The sequence below is a fragment of the Chiloscyllium plagiosum genome, unplaced genomic scaffold, assembly GCF_037043375.1.
Source record: "Chiloscyllium plagiosum isolate Xiang-an unplaced genomic scaffold, Cpla_swu_hap1 HiC_scaffold_3, whole genome shotgun sequence".
Lineage (NCBI taxonomy): Eukaryota > Metazoa > Chordata > Chondrichthyes > Orectolobiformes > Hemiscylliidae > Chiloscyllium > Chiloscyllium plagiosum.
In genome coordinates, this window is record NW_028270141.1 from 58,916,144 (window position 1) to 58,937,435 (window position 21,292).

The window sequence follows — 21,292 nt, forward strand, 5'->3', positions numbered from 1 at the left end:
GGGAACCAGGATGGAGCTAAACAAACTGGGTTGTTATCTCCGGTTTGTTGCCCATGCCACATGCTAGCGAGGCGATGAATATGAAGAGAACGGAGTTGAACACGTGGCTACAGGGATGGTGCAGGAGGGTGGGTTTCAGATACCTGGATAATAAGTGCTCATTCGGGGGTAGGTGGGACTTCTACAAACAGAATGGTCCACACCTGAACCAGAGGGGTACCAATATCCTGGGGGCAAAATTTACTAATGCTCTTTAGGAGGGTTTAAACTAATTTCACTGGGGGGTGGGAACCTCCAGTGTCCAGGATGTTGAGAATAGTGAGGTTATAAATACGGTTTCAAGGTTGCAGGAGTTCACTGACAAGCAGGAAGGTGGTTTGAAATATATCTACTTCAAAGCCAGGAGCATCTGGAATAAGGTGGAAAAACTTGCAGCATGGGTTGGTATCTGGGACTTTGATGTTTGTGGCCATTTTGGAGATATGGATAGAACAGGAACAGGAATGGTGTGTTGCAGGTTCCAAGATTTAGATGTTTCAGTGAGAACAGAGATGATGGTAAAAGAGGGGGAGGTTGTTAGTCAAGGACATTAGCGGAAAGGACTTTGAGGACTTTGGGTGGAAGGTTTGCTCGAGTGGTTGAGGAGGGTTTAAACTAGTAAGGCAGGGGGGTGGGAACCTGAGCTATATACCGACGGTGAGAGTTGATGGAGATGAGCAGTAACAAGAGGTAGCGCAGCCAGTAGAAAGGAATTTCCTGGGAAATAACCAAGGGATCGGTTAAAGTGTGTTTGCTTAAATGCAAGGAGTATCAGGAATAAAAGTGATGAGCTTAGAGCATGGATCAGTACCTGGTGCTATGATGTTGTGGCCATAGCAGAGACGTGGGTTTCTCAGGGGCAGGAATGGTTGCTGGAGGTTCCAGGGTTTAGAACATTTAAAAAGAATAGGGAGGAGGGGAAAAAAAAGAGGGTGGGTAGCACTGCTAATCACAGCTACAGAAGTTACCATTGTCAAGGAGGGTCTGCCTACTGATCAGTATGGGTGGAAAGTAGGAACAGTAAGGGAGCAACCACCTCATTAGGGGTTTACTACAGGCCCCCCAATAGCAGCAGGGAGATTGAAGAAAGCATAGGTCGGCAGATTTTGGAAAAGTGTGAATGTAGTAGGGTTGTTGTAATGGGTGACTTTAACTTTCCCAATATTGATTGGAACCCCCTTCGAGCAGATGGTTTGGAAGGAGCTGTTTTTGTAAGGTGTGTTCAGGAGTGTTTCCTAACTCAGTACGTTAACAGGCCGACGAGGGAAGATTTGTGGGCGGCACGGTGGCCCAGTGGTTAGCACTGCTGCCTCACAGCGCCAGAGACCCGGGTTCAATTCCCGCCTCAGGCGACTGACTGTGTGGAGTTTGCACGTTCTCCCCGTGTCTGCGTGGGTTTCCTCCGGGTGCTCCGGTTTCCTCCCACAGTCCAAAGATGTGCAGGTCAGGTGAATTGGCCAGGCTAAATTGCCCGTTGTGTTAGGTAAGGGGTAGATGTAGGGGTAGGGGTATGGGTGGGTTGCGCTTCGGCGGGGCGGTGTGGACTTGTTGGGCCGAAGGGCCTGTTTCCACACTGTATGTAATCTAATCTAATCTAATCTAATTCTGGATTAGTGGTGCTGGAAGAACACAGCCGTTCAGGCAGCATCCAAGGAGCTTCGAAACGTTTCGGGCAAAAGCCCTTCATCAGGAATAAAGGCAGTGAGCCTGGAGCGTGGAGAGATAGGTTAGCGGAGGGTGGGGGTGGGGAGAAAGTAGCATAGAGTACAAGGGGTCAGTGGGGGAGGGGATGAAGGTGATAGGTCAGGGAGGAGAGGGTGGAGTGGATAGGTGGAAAAGGAGATAGGCAGGTAGGACAAGTCTGGACAAGTCATGGGGACAGTGCTGAGCTGGAAGTTTAGAACTAGGGTGAGGTGGAGGAAGGGGAAATGAGGAAACTGTTGAAGTCCACATTGATGCCCTGGGGTTGAAGTGTTCCGAGGCGGAAGATGAGGCGTTCTTCCTCCAGGCGTCTGGTGGTGAGGGAGCGGTGGTGAAGGAGTCCCAGGACCTCCATGTCCTCGGCAGAGTGGGAGGGGGAGTTGAAATGTTGGGTCACGGGGAGGTGTGGTTGATTGGTGCGGGTGTCCTGGAGATGTTCCCTAAAGCACTCTGCTAGGAGGCGCCCAGTCTCCCCAATGTAGAAGCGACTGCATCGGGAGCAACGGATAGAAAGAAGGCAGCTTACGTAAGGTGGAGGAAGCAAGGGTCTTGCTCACTTCTAAAGGATTACAGGCAGGCGAGGAAGGAGCTCAAAAATGGTCTGTGGAGAGCCAAGAGGGAGCACGAGAAAGGCTTGGCAGGAAATATTAGGGAGAATCCAAAGGCATTTTACACATATGTGAGGAATAAGAGAATGATCAAAGAAAGAGTAGGGCCGATCAGGGATAGCATAGGGAAATTGTGTATAGCGTCTGAGGAGGTAGAGGGAAGCCCTAAATGAGTTTTTTGCTTCTGTCTTTACTGAAGAAATGGACTTTGTAGTGAATGAAACCTTGGAGGAGCAGGTAAACATGCTGGAACGGATAGAGATTGATGGAAGCTAATGTGCTGAAAATTTTGGCAAACATTAAGATTGACCAGTCGCCAGGGCCAGACCAGATTTGTCCTCGGCTGCTTTGGGAAGCAAGAAATGTGATTGCTTCGCCGCTTGTGAAGATCTTTGCATCCTCGCTCTCCACCGGAATCGTACCTGAGGACTGGAGGGAGGCAAATGTAATTCCTCTCTTCAAGAAAGGAAATAGAGAAATCCCCAGCAATTACAGACCAGTCAGTCTCATGTCTGTCATAGATTAGATTAGATTACTTACAGTGTGGAAACAGGCCTTTCGGCCCAACAAGTCCACACCGCCCCACCAAAGCGCAACCCACCCATACCCCTACATTTACCCCTTACCTAACACTATGGGCAATTTAGCATGGCCAATTCACCTGACCTGCACATCTTTTTGGATTGTGGGAGGAAACTGGAGCATCCGGAGGAAACCCACGCAGACATGGGGAGAACGTGCAAACTCCACACAATCAGTCGCCTGAGGCGGGAATTGAACCCGCGTCTCTGGCGCTGTGAGGCAGCAGTGCTAACCACTGTGCCACTGTCATCTGCAAGGTCTTAGAAAGGATTCTGAGGGACAGGATTTATGACCATCTGGAAGAACATGGCTTGATTAAATGCAGTCAGCACAGCTTTGAGAGGGGCAGGTCATGCCTCACAAATCTTATTGAGTTCTTTGAGGATGTTACTCGACAAGTTGATGAGGGTCGAGTGGTGGATATGGTGTATATGGACTTCAGCAAGGCATTTGGTAAGGTTCCCCATGCTAGGCTCATTCAGAAAGTCAGGAGGAATGGGATACAGGGAAATTTAACTGTCTGGATACAAAATTGGCTGGTTGACAGAAGACAGCGAGTGGTAGTGGAAGGAAAGTATTCTGCCTAGAAGTCAGTGGTGAGTGGTGTTCTACAGGGCTGTGTTCTTGGGCCTCTACTCTTTGTAATTTTTATTAATGACTTGGATGAGGAGATTGAAGGATGGGTTAGCGAGTTTGCAGATGACACAAAGGTTGGAGGTGTCGTTGACAATATAGAGGACTGTTGTAGGCTGCAGGGTGACATTGACAGGATGCAGAGATGGGCTGAGAGATGGCAGATGGAGTTCAATCTGGATAAATGCGAAGTGATGCATTTTGGAAGGTCGAACTTGAAAGTTGAGTACAGGATTAAAGACAGGATTCTTGGCAGTGTGGAGGAACAGCGGGATCTTGGTGTGCAGGTACATAGATCCCTTAAAATTGCCACTCAAGTGGACATGGCTGTTAAGAAACATATGGTGTTTTGGCTTTCATTAACAGGGGGATTAAGTTTAAGAGCCGTGAGACCTTGTTGCAGCTCTATAAAACTTTGGTTAGACCACACTTGGAATACTGTGTCCAGTTCTGGTCGCACTATTATAGGAAAGATGTGGATACTTTGGAGAGGGTTCAGAGGAGGTTTACTAGGATGCTGTCTGGAATGGAGGGCTTATCTTACGAACAGAGGTTGACTGAGCTCGGACTTTTTCCATTGGAAAAAAGGAAGAGAGGGGACCTAATTGAGGTGTATAAGATAATGAGAGGCATAGATAGAGACCTTTATCCCACGGCAGAAATTGTTAACATGAGGGGTCATAGTTTTAAGCTGTTTGGCAGAAAGTATAGAGGTGATGTCAGAGGCGGGTTCTTTATGCAAAGAGTTGTGAGAGCATGGAATGCGTTGCCAGCAGCAGTTGTGGAAGAGAGGTCATTGGGGATATTTAAGAGCCTGCTGGACATGCATATGGTCACAGACATTTGAGGGTTTGTACATTAGGTTTACCTTACATGAGAATCAATGGTCTGCACAACATCGTGGACTGAAGGGCCTGTTCTGCGCTATACTGTTCTATGTTCTATCTGCTGAGATATGGGCTCAGATCAGAAACAGGAACTCCCTGTTGGGAGTTTTCTACAGGCCCTCCGAATAGTTCCACATTGGATTTGGTAGAGGGTGGTGAACCTGGCTAGGTGTTAGATTTGGAGGTGAGTACTTTGGTGATAGTGACCACAATTCGGTTATGTTTACTTTAGCAATGGAAAGGGATAGGTACATACTGCAGGGCAAGAGATATTGCTGGGGAAAGGTAATTATGTTGACATTAGGCAAGTTTTAGGATGCATAGGATGGGCACAATTGAAATGCAGAGCTTATTCAAGGAAGTTACTGCACGTACTTGTTAAGTATGTACCTAACTGTCAGGGAGGAAATGGTCGAGTGAGGGAGCCATGGCTTACTAAAGAAGTTGAATGTCTTGTCAAGAGGAAGAAGGCTTATGTTAAGATGAGACATGAAGGCTCAGTTAGGGCACTTGAGAGTTCCAAATTAGCCAGGAAGGACCTAAAGCAAGAGCAAAGAGGAGCCAGAAGGGGACAGGAGACGTTGTTCGCAGATAGGATCAAGGAAAACCATAAAGCTTTTTATAGGTACATCAGGAATAAAAGAATGACTAGGGAAAGATTAGAGACAATCAAGGATAGTAGTGGGAAGTTGTGCGTAGAGTCTGAGGAGATGGGGAAGTGCTAAATGAATATTAGTATTCACACTGGAAAATGACAATGTTGCCAAGGAGAGTACTGAGAGACAGGTTACGAGACTAGATGGGATTGAGGTTCACAAGGAGGAGGTGTTAGTAATTCTGGAATGTGAGAAAATAGTGAAGCCCCCTGGGCCGGATTTACATTTATCCTCAGATTCTCTGGAAGCCAGGGAGGAGATTGCAGAGTTTTTGGCTTTGATCTTGATGTGGTTATTGTCTACAAGAATAGTGCCAGATAGTAAATGTTGTCCCCTTGTTCAAGAAGGGGAGTAGAAATAACCCTGGCAATTATAGTCCAGTGAGCCTTACTTTCATTCTGGGCAAAGTGTTGGGAAAGGTTGTAAGAGAAGGGATTTATAATCATCGAGAGAGGAATAAATTGATTAGGGATAGTCAACACAGTTTAGTGAAGGGTAGGTCGTGCCTCACAAATCATATTGAGTTCTTTGAGATGGCGATCAAAGAGGTGGATGAGGGTAAAGCAGTTGATGTGGTGTACATGGATTTCAGTAAGGCATTTGATCAGGTTACCCATGGTAAACTATTACACAAAATACAGAGGCATAGAATTGAGGGTGATTTAGTGGTTTGGATCACCTGGAGTTCAATTATTAGTGGTGTACCGCAAGAATATGTTTTGGGGCCACTGCAGTTTGTCATATTTTTAAATGACCTGGATGAGGGCGTAGAGGATGGGTTATTAAATTTGCAAATGACACTAAGATCGGCAGAGTTGTGGATAGTGCCAAAGAATATTGCAGGTTAAAGAGGGACATAGATCAGCTGCAGAGCTGGGCTGAGAGGTGACAAATGGAGTTTAATGTAAAAAAGTGTGAGGTGATTCACTTTGGAAGGAGCAACAGTAATAAAGAGTACTGGGCTAATAGTAAGTTTCTTGGTAGTGTAGATGAGCAGAGAGATCTTGTGCATGTGCATAGATCCCTGAAAGTTGCTACCCAGATTGACAGAGTTGTTCAGGTATACAGTGTGTTAGTTTTTATTGGTAGAGGAATTGAGTTTCAGAGCCACGAGGTCATGGTGCAGCTGTACAAAACTCTGGTACAGCCACACTTGGAGTATTACGTCCAATTCTGGCCACCATATTACAGGAAGGATGTGGAAGCTTTGGAAAGGGTGCAGAGGAGACTTACTAGGATGCTGCCTGGTGTGGAGAAAAGGCGGAAAGATTTGAGGCTGTTTTCATTAGAGAGAAGAAGATTGAGAGGTGATTTAATTGAGACACAAGATAATCAGAGGATTAGATCAGCTGGACAGTGAGAGCCTTTTTCCTCGGATGGTGATGGCTAGCTTTAAATTGAGGGATGACAGATATTGGACAGATATCAGAGATAGTTTGTTACTCAGAGTATGGGGCATGGAACACACTGCCTGCAACAGTAGCAGACTTGCCAAGTTTTAGGGCATTTAAATGGTCATTGGATAAACATTTGGTTGAAAATGGAATGGTTTAAAATAGATAGGCTTCAGATTGGTTCCACAGGTCAGCACAGAGGACAAGAAGGGCCTGTACTGTGCTGGAATGTCCCTATGTTCTAAAGGCTGGGGTATCATTGCTGTAAAGTTTGGAGATATAATAAGTACAATAGCCTTTTAGTTAATCCTTTAAGGAAACAGGGCACACATGTAAAACAAATTAAAAACTAGAGCAATCCTAAAACTTGCTCTGTTCATCAAATTTCCTTAAAAGGTCCTGAAAGAGCCATCAGCATTTCAGCAATATATGTAAGAGGCTCCCAAAAATGTTTTCTATATTTAATCCAATGATATTAGATTTCACCCTGAAATAATTATTTGAATTTAGCATGATAACTGTTACATAGTTAGGTCCCTATTTTTAAATAGGGTTCTTAGTTATTTTGAGGAAAGGAAGACCAAAAAGGAAAAATTTGATTAAGGGCATGTGACTACTTTTCCATATATTGTAATCATCAAAATTTCCCAAGATTTTGTCAACAAAGTTTTTTAATGCATAATTTCCCCCAATTCTGATGGGGTAACACTGACAGCTGGTTGCCATTTGATAACAAGAATCATCTATAATTCAGCAAAATCAAAAATAATTCAACAGTGCCTTATCAACACACTCTCATTGAATATTGCCTTACATGAGACAAATATTAATGCCATGAACAATAAATATTTTCTATAACTGTCAAAGTTTCAAACTTTCCTCAGCAGCATGCTTGCTGGGTCTCTTAAATAAAACCCCTGTCTTGGGTACAAGTCAGATGAATCAACTGGAAAATTCACTTTAATGGTTCTGACCAAAGCTCATCCAAACAAAATGTTAAGTATTTTGCTCCCTTATGTAGGTGCTGCTAAGTCCAGGATTTTATCTTCTACTTAATATTTCCAGCATCCGCAATATTTTGATTGAATTAGTGTTTATTGATTTGAGAATTTGCCCTCTTTTGACCTGCATACTTGTACAGAGATGGAATAACCATCTATGACGACACGGTGGCTCAGTGGTTAGCACTGTTGCCTCACAGTGGCAGGGACCTGGGTTCAATTCCCACCTCCGGTGACTGTGTAGGTTTCCTCTGGGTATGCCGGTTTTCTCCCATAATCGAAAAATGTGTAGGTCACGTGCATTGGCCATGCTAAATTGCCCATAGTGTTAGGTGCATTAATCAGGGTAAATATAGGGTACAGGAATGAGTCTGAGGTGATGTAAGAGGTGATGTTGGAAAGGTGTCGCATTCCTCGGCATTTCATTTTGTTTGAGCATTGTACCTGTGAGAACAGAATAACATGAGTGTTACTTCAGGTAATTAATGCTTTTAGGGATTCTTACCTGTATTCATCGCTGCATTCTTTCAAATTACATAAAATTTTGTTTCGATTTTTTTAAGAGGACAATGGGCCATGGATGTTTTTTCCTTCAGACACACATATAGGCATGAAGAAAGAAGGTAATAAATCATAAACACTTGGTATCTCATCTGAAGTAAAGTATCCATAAACTAACAGCTAAGGTAAGCACCTATGGGATGAGAGACACGGCTGTTGAGTTCAGGAAGAATATCAAAACGCTTGTGTAAGACATAGCTGTTGAAAAATATAACGCAAATGCCTGCTCAACTCTATCTTCTTTCACTATTGCACACTCATTGGGTAGAGTAATTTATCACCAGTTCAATAATACTATTACACCAATACCAGTTATTTATCATTTTGACAGCTTGTTAAACCATACATCGGTATATGTTGCTGCATCTCAAACTGCTCTTCATTTCACAAGTAGCACTGCAAACATTACAACAGTGATGCTACAGATTATCTGGTGTTACTTGAAAGCTCTCCAGATGTCAATAAATTCCCTCTGATGTAAAGTTTGTGGATAGTTTTCTTTCATGTTGTCATTAATATACTTTAATAACTGTTCTCTTCAGTCTTCATGACATTACACCAGTTTCACTTTCTCAATCTGCAAGCTTTACAGCATTGTATTAGTGACTACGGGATTTTCTTTCTGTCTTTGTAACTAACAATCAAAAGGAAATTGAGAGCAGACCTGTTCTCTCTTCTCTAAAGCATTTAAAGGGTTCTGAAAGGTTTTTCACAAAAGAAATTTAAGGACGTAGAGCTTCCACTATGGGCACAAGAAGCAGTCCAGGCACAACTACATGATTTCCTGAATTGATTTTGGACATCAGGCCCCAACATCTCAGGATACACCCCACAAGCACAGGCCACCCACGTTCCACATTTACTGACATTTGTATCCAACTTGAGCCAGCCTCTAAGAACCCTCATGGCACATCTTTGATCCACTTTCAGTGCACTTCTGCACTTCAATGCTTGACAGTTTATCAACAAAATCTTGGTTAGAGACAAAAAAAAACTGCAGATACTGAAATCCAAAATAGGCAGGCAGGAGGCTGGAAAAACATTGCAAGCTAGGTAGCATCAGGAGGTGGAGAAGTCAACATTTCGGTGTAACCCTTCTTCAGGACTGGGGATGGGTGTAGGGGATGGGTGTGGGGGTTGCGGAGTTAAAAGGGGGTGGTGAGGGCAGCTTAGTGAAGTGGGGATAGGTGAAGATAGGCAGACGGTATAGCCTGGTTGATCAATGGGAGAAATGAATCCAGTTAGTGGCAGGGAGGAGTGGAAGGGGAGGGGCTGGGAAGTGAGTCATGGGATGGGAAGGGACATTATTTGAAATTGGAGAATTCAATGTCCACCTGGGTACCCTATAGCCCGGAGGACTCAACATTGTCCTGAAGGAGGGTTACACCCAAAGCGCCGACTTATCCACCTCCTGATGCTGCCTGGCTTACTGTGCTCTCCCAGCCTCCTGCCTGTCTGTCCTTAGCCATCTCAAGGGACAAAGCCTTCAGGCAGGCAGTACTGGTTTAATAAGTCAAGAGCACCTCGATACCAGTCCAGAGGCTTGAGATAGCAGAGTAATGATGCTCTTTACAAACGGGTGAGGAGCCAATGTCAAGCAGCCCATCACCTGCATCAGTGGTTCCAAACATTCCTATGGAGATAAGACTTAGACTACAAAATGTGGATGTTTCCTTACCTTTTAGCTTTCTTTTACCTCTGCTTTTCTTTTTATTTTAAAATTCTGGCTTTGTAACCAAGATGGCATTCGAGAATGGTGATTTTGTACACATTAAACTGTACACATATTCCTACACTTGTGTACATTTGACAATAAAATTCTAATTTCAAATTCAGCTGTCTTGACTCTTTCTGTACTTTTGAAATCAAGAAAGTCTTGAAACCACTAACAGCTGCTTGAAATAAAGGTTCTTAAGCTCTTCTAGAACATTTGGATAACCTTTGCATAGGAAATATCAGGGACATGCATGCATGAAGGGATTGAAGAAAACAAATTAGTCCATCAACACAGCAGCTCCAAATGAAAGAAGACAGGGAAGTCATGACCAATTATAATGAACAGTTTGAGAGATGGGTGGAACATCATCTCTAGTTTTATTCTGGGGAGAACACTAAAGTAATCTCAAGACATCAGAGAAGCCCTGCTTGTTCTGGTTGTCATGGATATTGAACTCACCAGGCAGCAGCATGGCAAAGCCATGGACTAAGCTCCAGATGTTGATGCTTTCTACCTGAATATATCAAGCACAGTAAACTGCCACTCCTGCAACATCTGCACAAACCTCTGTCTCTGGATGTGCCTAATGCAAGGATTGTATCCCTGTCCAAACACAAGAGTGACTGCAACAACTACAATAAATATCAAGGCGTCTCCCTGTTATGTGTGTACCTGGCCTTTAAGAAAGGTCACCAATAAGGACTACATGTCTTGTGTGTATACAATGTTCCAACTCTATCTGCCAGTTAGTCTGCTATGGGCTTGCAAGCTGCACACACACAAATCATTTGATTTATTGTCATACTGACTTCATGACTTATAATGTGCTTTACTCTTATAAATAAAATAACCCAAGGACTATCATCATTAACATGACACTCCTGACTGATAACCGGAGAAAGATATTTGCCCATGTGAGCTTTATTATACTGTAGATCCTGGATTAATGCATCAATCCCAGAGTGGTTTCAGAACTGGAAGATTTATAATTTACATAATTTTTAGTCCAACAGCAAGAAAAGTGCTGTGACCAAAAGAAGTCATGTATATTTCTTTCATTAATCATTCACCAAAACATTCAACTGTGTGAGCAGTGACAGGGTCTATGAACTGCTGGAGAAAGCTTGCAGCCTACTGAAGTTTCTCAATGCAATTTCCTCTTTTTAATGACCATCTGATGGTAAGGTCAAGTCTAATCAGGCAACACAAAAACCCTTTGAGATCTGCAATGGAGACAAAGTGTGTTGTGTTCTAGCACAGCCCCCACTTTGACAGATTCTTTGCTTTGATGCTGCCAAATGCCTTCAGTTCATCTACAGAAGATGTCCACTTACACATCAAAACTGACAGAGAGCTGTTCAATCTTGCTTGCTTAAAGATCCAAGACAAAAGTATGCCAAGTCCTCATCAGAGAGTTGACAATGTTCATCAATGTCCCATACTTAGGACTTGCAGTGACAAAGAGTTTGGTTCAACCATCAACATCAGAAAGATAGATTTTATAGTCATATTCCAATCTTATCCGCATTTACAATGTGATGTTGAAGTTTTTGTTAACTTTACATATCAAGGCTCCACAATCACCAGCAATCTGCCAATTGATGCTAAAATCAATATACACATCATAAAAAGTTGCAGTGATTGTTGCCAAGTTGAGTAAGAAAATGTAGGACAACAGCAACCTGACTGAGAACATTAAACTGCTTGCTTGCCAAGCCTGTGACCTTAGTGCAATCCTCTACACTGCTGAGGTTTAGACAACATACGTAAAGCTGGAAAAAGAGGTTAACAGTTTTCATCTTTATTGTGTCTGGCATTTATTTCCTGTAGTGTGCTAGTTCCATCAACAAACTCTAACTGCTAATTCATTGATGCTTACGTTGGTTCAGCTATGTTCATTAAATGTATTACAGCTGTATATCTAAAGACATCCCTTCTGTTGAACTGGACACTGGGTCATGGGTTCCTGCAGGTGCTACAAGGATACCTACCTGCAAGCAAGATATGAAGATGGTCAACATTAATACTGACAACTCGGAGGCTGTTATTAATGGCCATTATTTCAGGGGCTGACTGTTCGGAAGTAAAATAAAGGAAAATCTTAAGTTGCTCTAAAGGCATATTACAGGTAAAAGAATAACGAGAGAAAGTGAAGTCCCACTAAAGACCATGGCAGTAGTTTGTGCATGGAGCCAGTGGTGTAAAGTTCTAAATGAATATTTTGTTTAGGAGTTTACTAGTGAGCGGGATAATATGAATATAAACATCAGGCAGAAGGTCTGTGATATAATTAAAGAAATTAGCATAGAGAAAGAGGAGATTCTGACAGGTTCAAAAGTAGATCAATCTCCACGGCCAGATGAAACAAATCCCAGGTTGTTGAGTGATGCAAGGGAGGAAATAGTACCAGTACATGCAAAATCTGGCAACAGGAGAGGAGACAACCAATATGGTCCTTTATTCAAGAAGGGAGCAAGGATTAACCCAGAAAACTATAGGCTATGAGTCTAACTTCAGTGGGGGCAGGGGGCAGCTATTAGAAACAATTCTGAGGGGTAGAATTAATATACATTTGGAAAAGCAGAAAATGATCAAGAACAGTCAGCCTGGTTTTGTGTCTGACCAATTTGATTGAACTTTTCAAAGTGATGACCAATTGTTTAGATGATGGCAATGCTTTTGGTGCAGTCTGCTTGAACTTCTGCACAGCTTATGATAAAATCCCACAGGATCCAAGGAAATTTAGCAAAATGGATTCACAACTGGCTGAGTGGCAAGAAGCAAAGGATAATAGTTGAGGGGTGTTTTCCTGACTGAGAGTCTGTTACCAGTGAGGTCCCACAGGGACAGTGTTGGGACCCTTGGTGTTTGTGGTTTATGCAGATGATTTTGATTTGAACATTGTGGGGTGGGGGGTGTGATTGGTAAGTTCACCCATGATACAAAATTGGTATGGTGGAAAATACTGATGAGGATAACCTTAGATTACAGGAAGATATGGGCAAGCTGGTAAGATGGGCTGATTAGTGGCAAAAGTAATTCAATCAGTATAAATGCACTTGGACTGGACAAATAAAGCACAGGAACACAAGTTACTTTATATATAAAGGACTTGGATGAAAATGTAGGTGAACTGATTGGTAAGTTTGCAGGTGACACAAACTTTCCTCACTATCCATAGCTCCAAGTTGTCAAAGGATACAGCAAGATATGGATCAGTCGGAAAGTTGAGTGGAAAAATGGCAGATCGGAGTTTAATCCAGACAAGTGTCAGAATTTGGGAGGTCAAATGCAACAGGAAAATATATAATAAGTGGCAGGATCCTGAGAAGCATTGATATCCAGAGGGATCTTGGGGTGCAAGCCCATAACTCCCTGAATGTGGTAACACAAAATGGATAAGGTGGTAAAAGGAGGAATATAGCATGCTTGCCTTCAATCAGTCAGGCATTCATTATAGAATTTTACAAGTCCTGTTGCAGCTGTACAAAATTTTAGTTAGACCACATTTGAAATATTTTATGCAGTTCTGGTTACCAGAAGGATGTGGAGGCTTTGGAGAAGGTGCAAAAGAGGATTACCAGGGTATTGCCTGAATTTAAGCTATGAGGACTGTTTAGATAAACTTGAATCATTTTCATTAGAGATTTGGAGGCTGATAGAAGTCCAAAAAGTTATGGAGAGACATGGTTGGGGTGGATAGTCAGTCTTTTTCCCAGGGTGGTAAGTGCCTGGAACGCGCTGCCAGAGGAGGTGGTTGAAGCAGATACATTTAAGAGGCATTAGACAGATACATGAACAGGCAACAAATAGAGGGATCTTGACCATGCATAGACAGATGGGATTAGTTTTGAATGGCATCATGTAGGTGCAGACACGGTGGGTCAAAGAGCCTGTTCGTGTGCTGTGCTGTTCTAATACATGAAGGCATTCTGAGCAGCACTAAGGATCAGAGCAACCTTAGCATGAATGTGTACCAGTCCCTTAAAGTATCAGGACAAATGGATAAAAGTATTTAGGGAGGCATATAGGATACTTGTCTTTATTAGGCAAGGCAGAGAGTTTAACAGTAGGGGGATTATGATGGAACCATCTAACAGGGGAAAGTGAGGGCTGTAGATGCTAGAGATCAGAGTCAAGAGTGTAGTACTGGAAAGATACAGGTCAGGCATTATCCGAGGAGCAGGAAAATCAATGTTTCGGGCATTTCCGATGAAGGACTTCTGCCCGAAACTTCGATTCTTTAGCTCCTTGGATGCTGCCTGGCCTGCTGTGTCATTCCAGCACAACACTCTTGGAACTACATAATACATTGGTTAGGCCACATCTCAAGTATTTTGTGCAATTCTGGAATTCATGTTACTGGAGAGATGAGACAGCACTGGAGAGAGTGCAGGTTAGATTTACCAAAATGTTGACTGGGTGGAGAGTTTCAAAGAGAGATTAGACACACTGAGGTTGATTTCCTCACAGCAGAGGAGATTGAGAGGGACATAACTGAGGTGTATAAAATTATGAGGGGCATAGACAGGAAGAAAGTTTTCCCCTTACTTGAAGCAATCAATGTCCAGGAGCATAGATTTAAAAGATAAGAAGCAGAAGGTTTAGAGGAGATGTGAGGAACAGCTTTTTCACCAGAGAGTGGTGGAAATCTGAACTCACTGCCTACAAATGTGGTAAAGGCAGAAATCTTTATTATATTTTAGTAGTGTTTAGTTGTGTACTTGCAATACCAAGGAATTCAAGGAAATGGACCAAGTGTTGTAAAATGGGATTTGAATAATTGTGTGGTTGTTTTTGACTGGCACAGATATGATGGGCCAAAAGGCCTTTTTTCTTTTTGTAAACTTCTGTGACTCTATGATAGTGAATGAGGTGAACAGAAATGTAAAACCTAAGCTTGCTGAGGGGATAGCCCAGGAAAAATAAAAATCAATAAATTATGCAACTTCTCCACCTAATGCTTACTTTTGCAGCTAATGCACAACAGAGTATGGAACACAGCAGGTATCACTTGATCACAGTGTTGACTGTCATGTTGTCAACTGACCATGCAAAACCAGCTTGGGATCAAAAATTAAGGCAACTAAAAGAAATACTGCAAAAACTAACAGATTAAATGAATCCGAAAGTCAGGTTGATGGTTCAGCTAGAACATCCTAGGGTATGTATCAGAAGTTTATTATTTTCACACAGAGCCGCATTTGAAGGACCATGGATTGATGAATTGAAAATAAGGTGCAGCTTGGCTGATTTACAGCACTCTCAGTGATTACTTTGAATCATATCATAGAACGTTACTTATTAATCAGAAACAGTTCAGTATGGATGAATGATTCTGCCTAAAATCTTATATTCCACCTGAAACTATAACTATCTACAAATAGTGAAAAGTTAAGAAACAAACAACTGTAAAAAGTGTTGTATGAAAGTTTGACATGAAAACTGCAGAGTAAAAGGAGGCATTGGACATTGTCATATCAAAAACACATTAAAATGTATTTATGATGGTAATGAATATAATATGATAATAAATGCAGAAGGCCTGGACTTTCTCCTAGGTTGCAAGCCAGATTCAGCATAGCTTAAATGGATGCTGGCATGACCAATATGGTTAGTGCTGCAAGTACATTCCAGTGAAAGTTGAATGTTGGAAATAGAACTGGTTCCACAGTAAAATGGGGTGGCATGGTGGCTCAGTGGTTAGCACTGCTGCCTCACGTGCAGTCCACGTGAATTGGCCGTGCTAAATTGCCCATAGTGTTAGGTGCATTAGTCAGAGGGAAAAGGGGCTTGGGTGGGTTACTCTTTGGAGGGTTGGTGTGGACTTGTTGGGCTGAGGGGCCTGTTTCCACACTGTAGGGAATCTAATAAATCATCCAGGTTCGCACTCTATTTCTATTTAAAATATGGAAATAAATAATTTGGGGTTTGCCCTGCTCAAGCTAATTTTTAAGTCATCTTTATGAAAGTGTTTGTGATTTGTTCTATTAATGCACACACTCAATTGGTTTTTCAAAGTATTCGAGCACCTAAGAAATTAGCATTTTATTCAAGCAAATTGGCTTCAGTCATTACGGTCAGTTGCTAATGGCATTTTCACTCCACTGTAAACATTAATGGGGCTTTCTAAACATGTTGCATTATTTAAATCAGAAGCAGTTTGTATAAATCCAAATACTGATGCAATATTGCATCTGTACCCATTACCAGCTTGTTCCCAGCGCTTATACATGTCTACTGCATGGATTTGTCTACGAATACATACCTTGCTGCTTCTGCATCACAACAAAAGCTACCATAGAGTTGTAGCATCTGCTGCAAGATAACCTACAGAACATATCTGAAACAGGTTTGACTCATTGTTAAAAAAAAGATTACCAGAGCATGAAGTTTGCATGTCAGCTTTTCAATCCATTACAAAGGGAACATTGTCCTACATCAGACAATCTACAGTGCTCCTATGTACCAAACAGTTAACAAAAGCTATGTTTTAGTGAGACAACATATTCACCATTTTACTTCTAGATCAAATCTAGGGTGAGAAAACACTGGGAAATGGAGTTTCCTTCAAGAGTAAGACAGCACAGGGCAGTGTGGGTGGCAAGCTTGTATGATTTAGAATTCCACATATTAATGCTACATCAACAAATACATTTTACATTCAATTACTCAGATGGTGCTTACCAATGATCTTGAAACCAGATAACTGTTTGGAAACCAACGGTGTCAATATATTGAAGAAATATTGGAAATAATATTATAATAAAACAAAGAACTGCAGATTCTGGACAAATTTCTCTCACAAATGCTGCCAGACCTGCTGAGTTTCTTATGGACAAAATATTGTTGCACAACCAAGAATGGTTCCATCATTCCTGATGCTATTGAAGAACCACCCTACAAAAAAGGAGTACTGCAATCTATAGCTGTTTTTCATGGCTATTACCTTCACTTTCAAGAAGTACACAATGCAGATTTTACACAAGGTAACTGCAGATGCAAAATTCCCTTCTTTTCCCTTTTATTAGAGATTGCGATCAGATTTGGATACCAATATTCAAAGTTTGATTGAAACATTTTGTGACTTCTCAAAACCAATGCATTTGTCCATTAGTAAAATACTTTCAATCTGTGCAAATGAAATTCTGGTCATCAGTTAAAGAGAGTAAAATTTTCCAAAGGAAAACAAACCATAACTAAAAAAAAGCAGGCATCTCAGAAAATAAATCAACAATTTCAAAAAACATGAATTACTATGAATATTTATTACTATAAAATACTAAAATCTGCTCTAGTATGTTCTAGCATTTAAAATCCTTAGCATTGTGAAGCACAAACTGTGCCCTATGTGTACTTTAAAGAATTCTAATTTGCAAAGGAGCATCCTTAGCTATTGAGTTCTATTCCTTTCATATAATATTTTGTCTTGTTCTCCAGAATACTGCAGGAAGTTACAACTCCTGTCCTTCTGGATTATATGCTCTGTTATATTACTGCAGAAACGCCATGGGATAGTACACAACCATGACACCTTATGGTATATTGCTAGCAGTTGGATAGATTGAAAAGTCTGAAAAGGCTTGTTGTATAGCTGATGTTCTAATTTGTTCTGTGCATATTGGAATTTCAATAAATGTCATTTTAAATGTATACAAAGTGCATCTGTTCATAATCATATCTATCAGAACTGCAGAATATTATCTTTACCTTGTCCTCAAAAGTGAAAAAAAATCACTTTTGTAAATAAATAGTCAGTTATTTTAAAGATACTTAGTTCAAACAGATGTGATACTACACAGCAATGTCACATTCTTTGTGGAAGCATTTCAAATGTAAATTTTTAGCATTAGAACATACAATGTGACCAAATCTATAGCTCTCAAGATGCAGTTATTTGTTTTCTGAGGCCTACCTCCGAATCTGCAAATCAGTCAGTCAGCAACACCACTTTTGCAATTCATGATTGGTATTTTAGGTGGATTGAGTTAGTTTCATAAGATTCCACATTTCAGTGTTTTAAAATACTTTTTTATAGAAACAAATATGATTTGACAAGCAAGCATATTTACTGGCACAAATCTTTTTGTTGCAGAGAAATTACAAACATGGAGTTGTTATTAGTAAATTTCCTTTAGATTACTGCACAATTAATAAAGAATATTCTTGTTGAATTGTTACGATCCTATTGTTTCCAAGGTTCGTTAGATGTATGAAGAATGATCTGCTGATGAAATAATTTTGGACTCCAATGGATAAGTAGACTTTACAACATTTCAACAGAAAACACATTTCTTTTATACAGAAGGATTTGCTGAAGACATATGAAATTGCCCTCTGCATTTTACCAGTAGATTCAAACATGACATTAGAATCGTTTCTTTCACCTCAGCTTGCTTTATTATTTAAATGCTCATATTTGAGCTTTAACAGATTTACAATTTTCATCTCCTATTCCACCAAATTAGGCCATCAGCAATTTTCTTCCAGAGATAAGATTAAAATCTGAAATCCCCAATTGTTTCAAGAGTGCGTGGAAGTGGGGGAGGGGAAAGAAGGATCTAGCCAAATAGTTAGAACGAAAAATATGGATTCCTGATGAAGGGCTTTTGCCCGAAACATCAATTTCGAAGCTCCTTGGATGCTGCCTGAATTGCTGTGCTCTTCCAGCACCACTAATCCAGAATCTGGTTTCCAGCATCTGCAGTCATTGTTTTTACCAGAACGAAAAATATGCTGAATCCTCACAATAGATTGCAGATCTGCCGGGATTCGGAAATTAGTGTTTTATTCTTCAAATAGCCTTTCATTATTTCATCGATTGGCATTTAAACTTCGTGAAGTTCTTCCACTTCTGAAAGATTTAATATTGTGCATATAAAACCTATCAATGCTATTTCTTAATTGAGTTACTTTATATGTATTTATAACGCAGGGATGAGATTCGCCGATTTCACAACAGCATCATGTCAAATAAATTAGCTATTGATTTGTCCCAGCTCTGAAAGACTGGTTTCACGCAACAGCTTAGGTCTATTTCATGGTTGAAGTGCAGCCTCCATTACCGACTTGGTTTCAAGTCTATATTAAGCATGTATAAATTCATTTCCACTTGGAAAGCACGCCAATTAGCCAAGTCTGCCTTTTCAGTCTGGGTCAGTTACATCAATTCAATCAAGGAAAACCGATAAGGGACATGAAACAGGAGCTCTTCTCCCCAAGTCCAATCATGTATTTGAATTTCAGCAGTGGCGTGGAATCCAGGTGAGGACCAAGCGTTGCGTGATACAGGCGGAACTGCAGGCCAGGGCACTTTTTTTCATTTGGCCCATCGAAAATATCGCTGCAGCTTAATTCACAGAGCGTTTAGGATGATTTTACCGCATCGAAAGACCACATCAATTAGTGATTATCGTTCATAATATCAGAATCTCATTGCCCAGTGTTGCAGTATTCGCAGAATGTTTACGATATGTCAGGGAAACTCCGGTTAGTCATTAATGAAATTGATAGCATTGAGCTGAACAAGTACATTTTTAAATTCAATAGTTTAACCTCAAATGCTGGATTAAGCATACTGGTCCTGTCAGTTCCATGGTAGCCATTAATTTTGGCAAACAGCCAAGCGTTTTTACTAAATAGTTGCAACCATTGATTAATAACTAATCGTTCTCCGTGTAGGAACTGTCTACATTCCCGTCTCATTCTTAGAACACACCAGTGTGACATATGTGAATGCTTTGTTTTCCTGCACGTGCAATGCTAAAGACCAACGCATTTATTGTTCAGGTGCTGTTCTGTGATTTAATCCATTTAAATTACGTTCGTTTCAAATGCATGGATTGTAAATCCTGCATTTACTCTATCGGACGCAACTATAATTGTGGTCATTACTTTCACCGCTGAATTTAACACAAGGAGTAGCTAACTTTTATTGAGTGGATTCTAATTCAGAATTTCTTGAAAATAATTTCTAGCCTTTAAAAGTACATGTTTCAGTCAGAAGTATCAAATACACAGCACTCTGGGTTTAGAAAACGCATGGCACGGAAACACTGCAGACGATTGAAATAATCTCATGTGTGGCGAGCGAATTTCTACCGTCCTCAAAATAGCATCAATCATTAGTATTGCCTTTTGCATTATCTAGTGAATGATCAGCTATTAATCACAGATTGTCTGAGGAGAAACCATCCGTGAAAATGACTTTCTTCGGTGAAACTGTTTTACAGGGGTTTGTTCTGGGTAGATTTTAGCTCACAAGAATACAAAATTTGAAATCCAGGAGGAAAAAAAATGACAAAAACTGCGTTTGCTTCGAAACGTTTTCGACAATGAAACCAGGAACGTATATATAAAGTGTGTACGAGCGAGATTAGAACAAATGACCATGTATCTACTGGACGTTACTTATATCAAAGAATATAAATTTTATGAAGATTGTACACAATTTAATATAAAAGCGAACGATTTTAGATCGCAGCAGCTAAACGGACACGTTCTCCCTCTTGTGCGCTAATGTAGACTGCAGCTTGTGATAACATAACCAGCAAGATACATCAACTGGTTCCAAAAATCTTCTCAGTATATTTCCTGTCAATCTTTGCTTAACCCAACAAAATGGAAAAAAGTGATAACGCGATGGTACCAGAATTTAGAAGCATCTCCTCCCGATCTACAGGGTTGCAGCGTTTCAGCGAACCGATTAGAAGTCCAGTCTCGTCACATCTTACTTTAAACCTACCAATTTGTATTTACTCTATCGCATCACCTGTATGGTCTGGCGTATTTGCAAAATATTCACCAATTTATGGAATAATGAGTGTGCCAAACATTTACCCACAGCCATACTATACCAGCAGCGTAATCGCAGCCCGTTTAACACAAATGCTTAAAATGCAAAATGCAATTTTGCTGGACAGCTGATAACAAAAATACAGTCCACACCTTAACACTCGATTATTACGGTTAATTAACCCAAAGAAAGGAATTTTCTTTCAATTGATTCATTGAGTATTAACTGAATACCAATTCATTGCGTTGAGGAAATCTTCCTCAACGCAAGCTGTACTGTAACAATGACAGCATTGTAAGCTTGCCTACTTACCTTTTCAAGCGTAGACTGTACATCCTCGCCTTATTTTCAGTTATCAGATTAGCTTTTTCTGAATCCATAAACTGATCCATTTTCAACTGCAACAATACAATGCAATGGAACTTAAAGAAATACTGGCCGGATATCCTTCTGACAGAGTTAAACCACTTCAGTACACGTCGATATATTTGTAAGTCATCTCAAATCATAACGTATTTCACTGAAAAAAAACCTGAAAATGCAACGTGCACTTTCGACCTGTTAAAGTTTCTCTTGCTGAGCGGAGGCTCCTTTGACTGAGGGGCTCTTTCCCGCTGTGCTATATGTTAATAGAGAGCGAGTCGTGTGCAAAGGGCAATCCGAATGGCTTTGAGTGAACGGAGCACTAAAATTGCACACTGTGCGACGTATGCCGACA

At 41.0% G+C, this 21,292-nt stretch overlaps 1 protein-coding gene across 1 annotated transcript in view; it reads right to left on the minus strand.

Moving 5' to 3' along the window:
- slc30a2 (solute carrier family 30 member 2) overlaps window positions 1-21,157 on the minus strand; it is a 152,256-nt gene extending 131,099 nt beyond the window's left edge. Inside the window, exon 1 of the mRNA XM_043682126.2 lies at window positions 20,887-21,157. Coding sequence (XP_043538061.1) covers window positions 20,887-20,966 — 80 coding nt within the window. The 5' untranslated portion in view covers window positions 20,967-21,157. The remainder of the gene's footprint in view (window positions 1-20,886) is intronic.
- Between the last annotated feature and the right edge of the window lie 135 nt (window positions 21,158-21,292).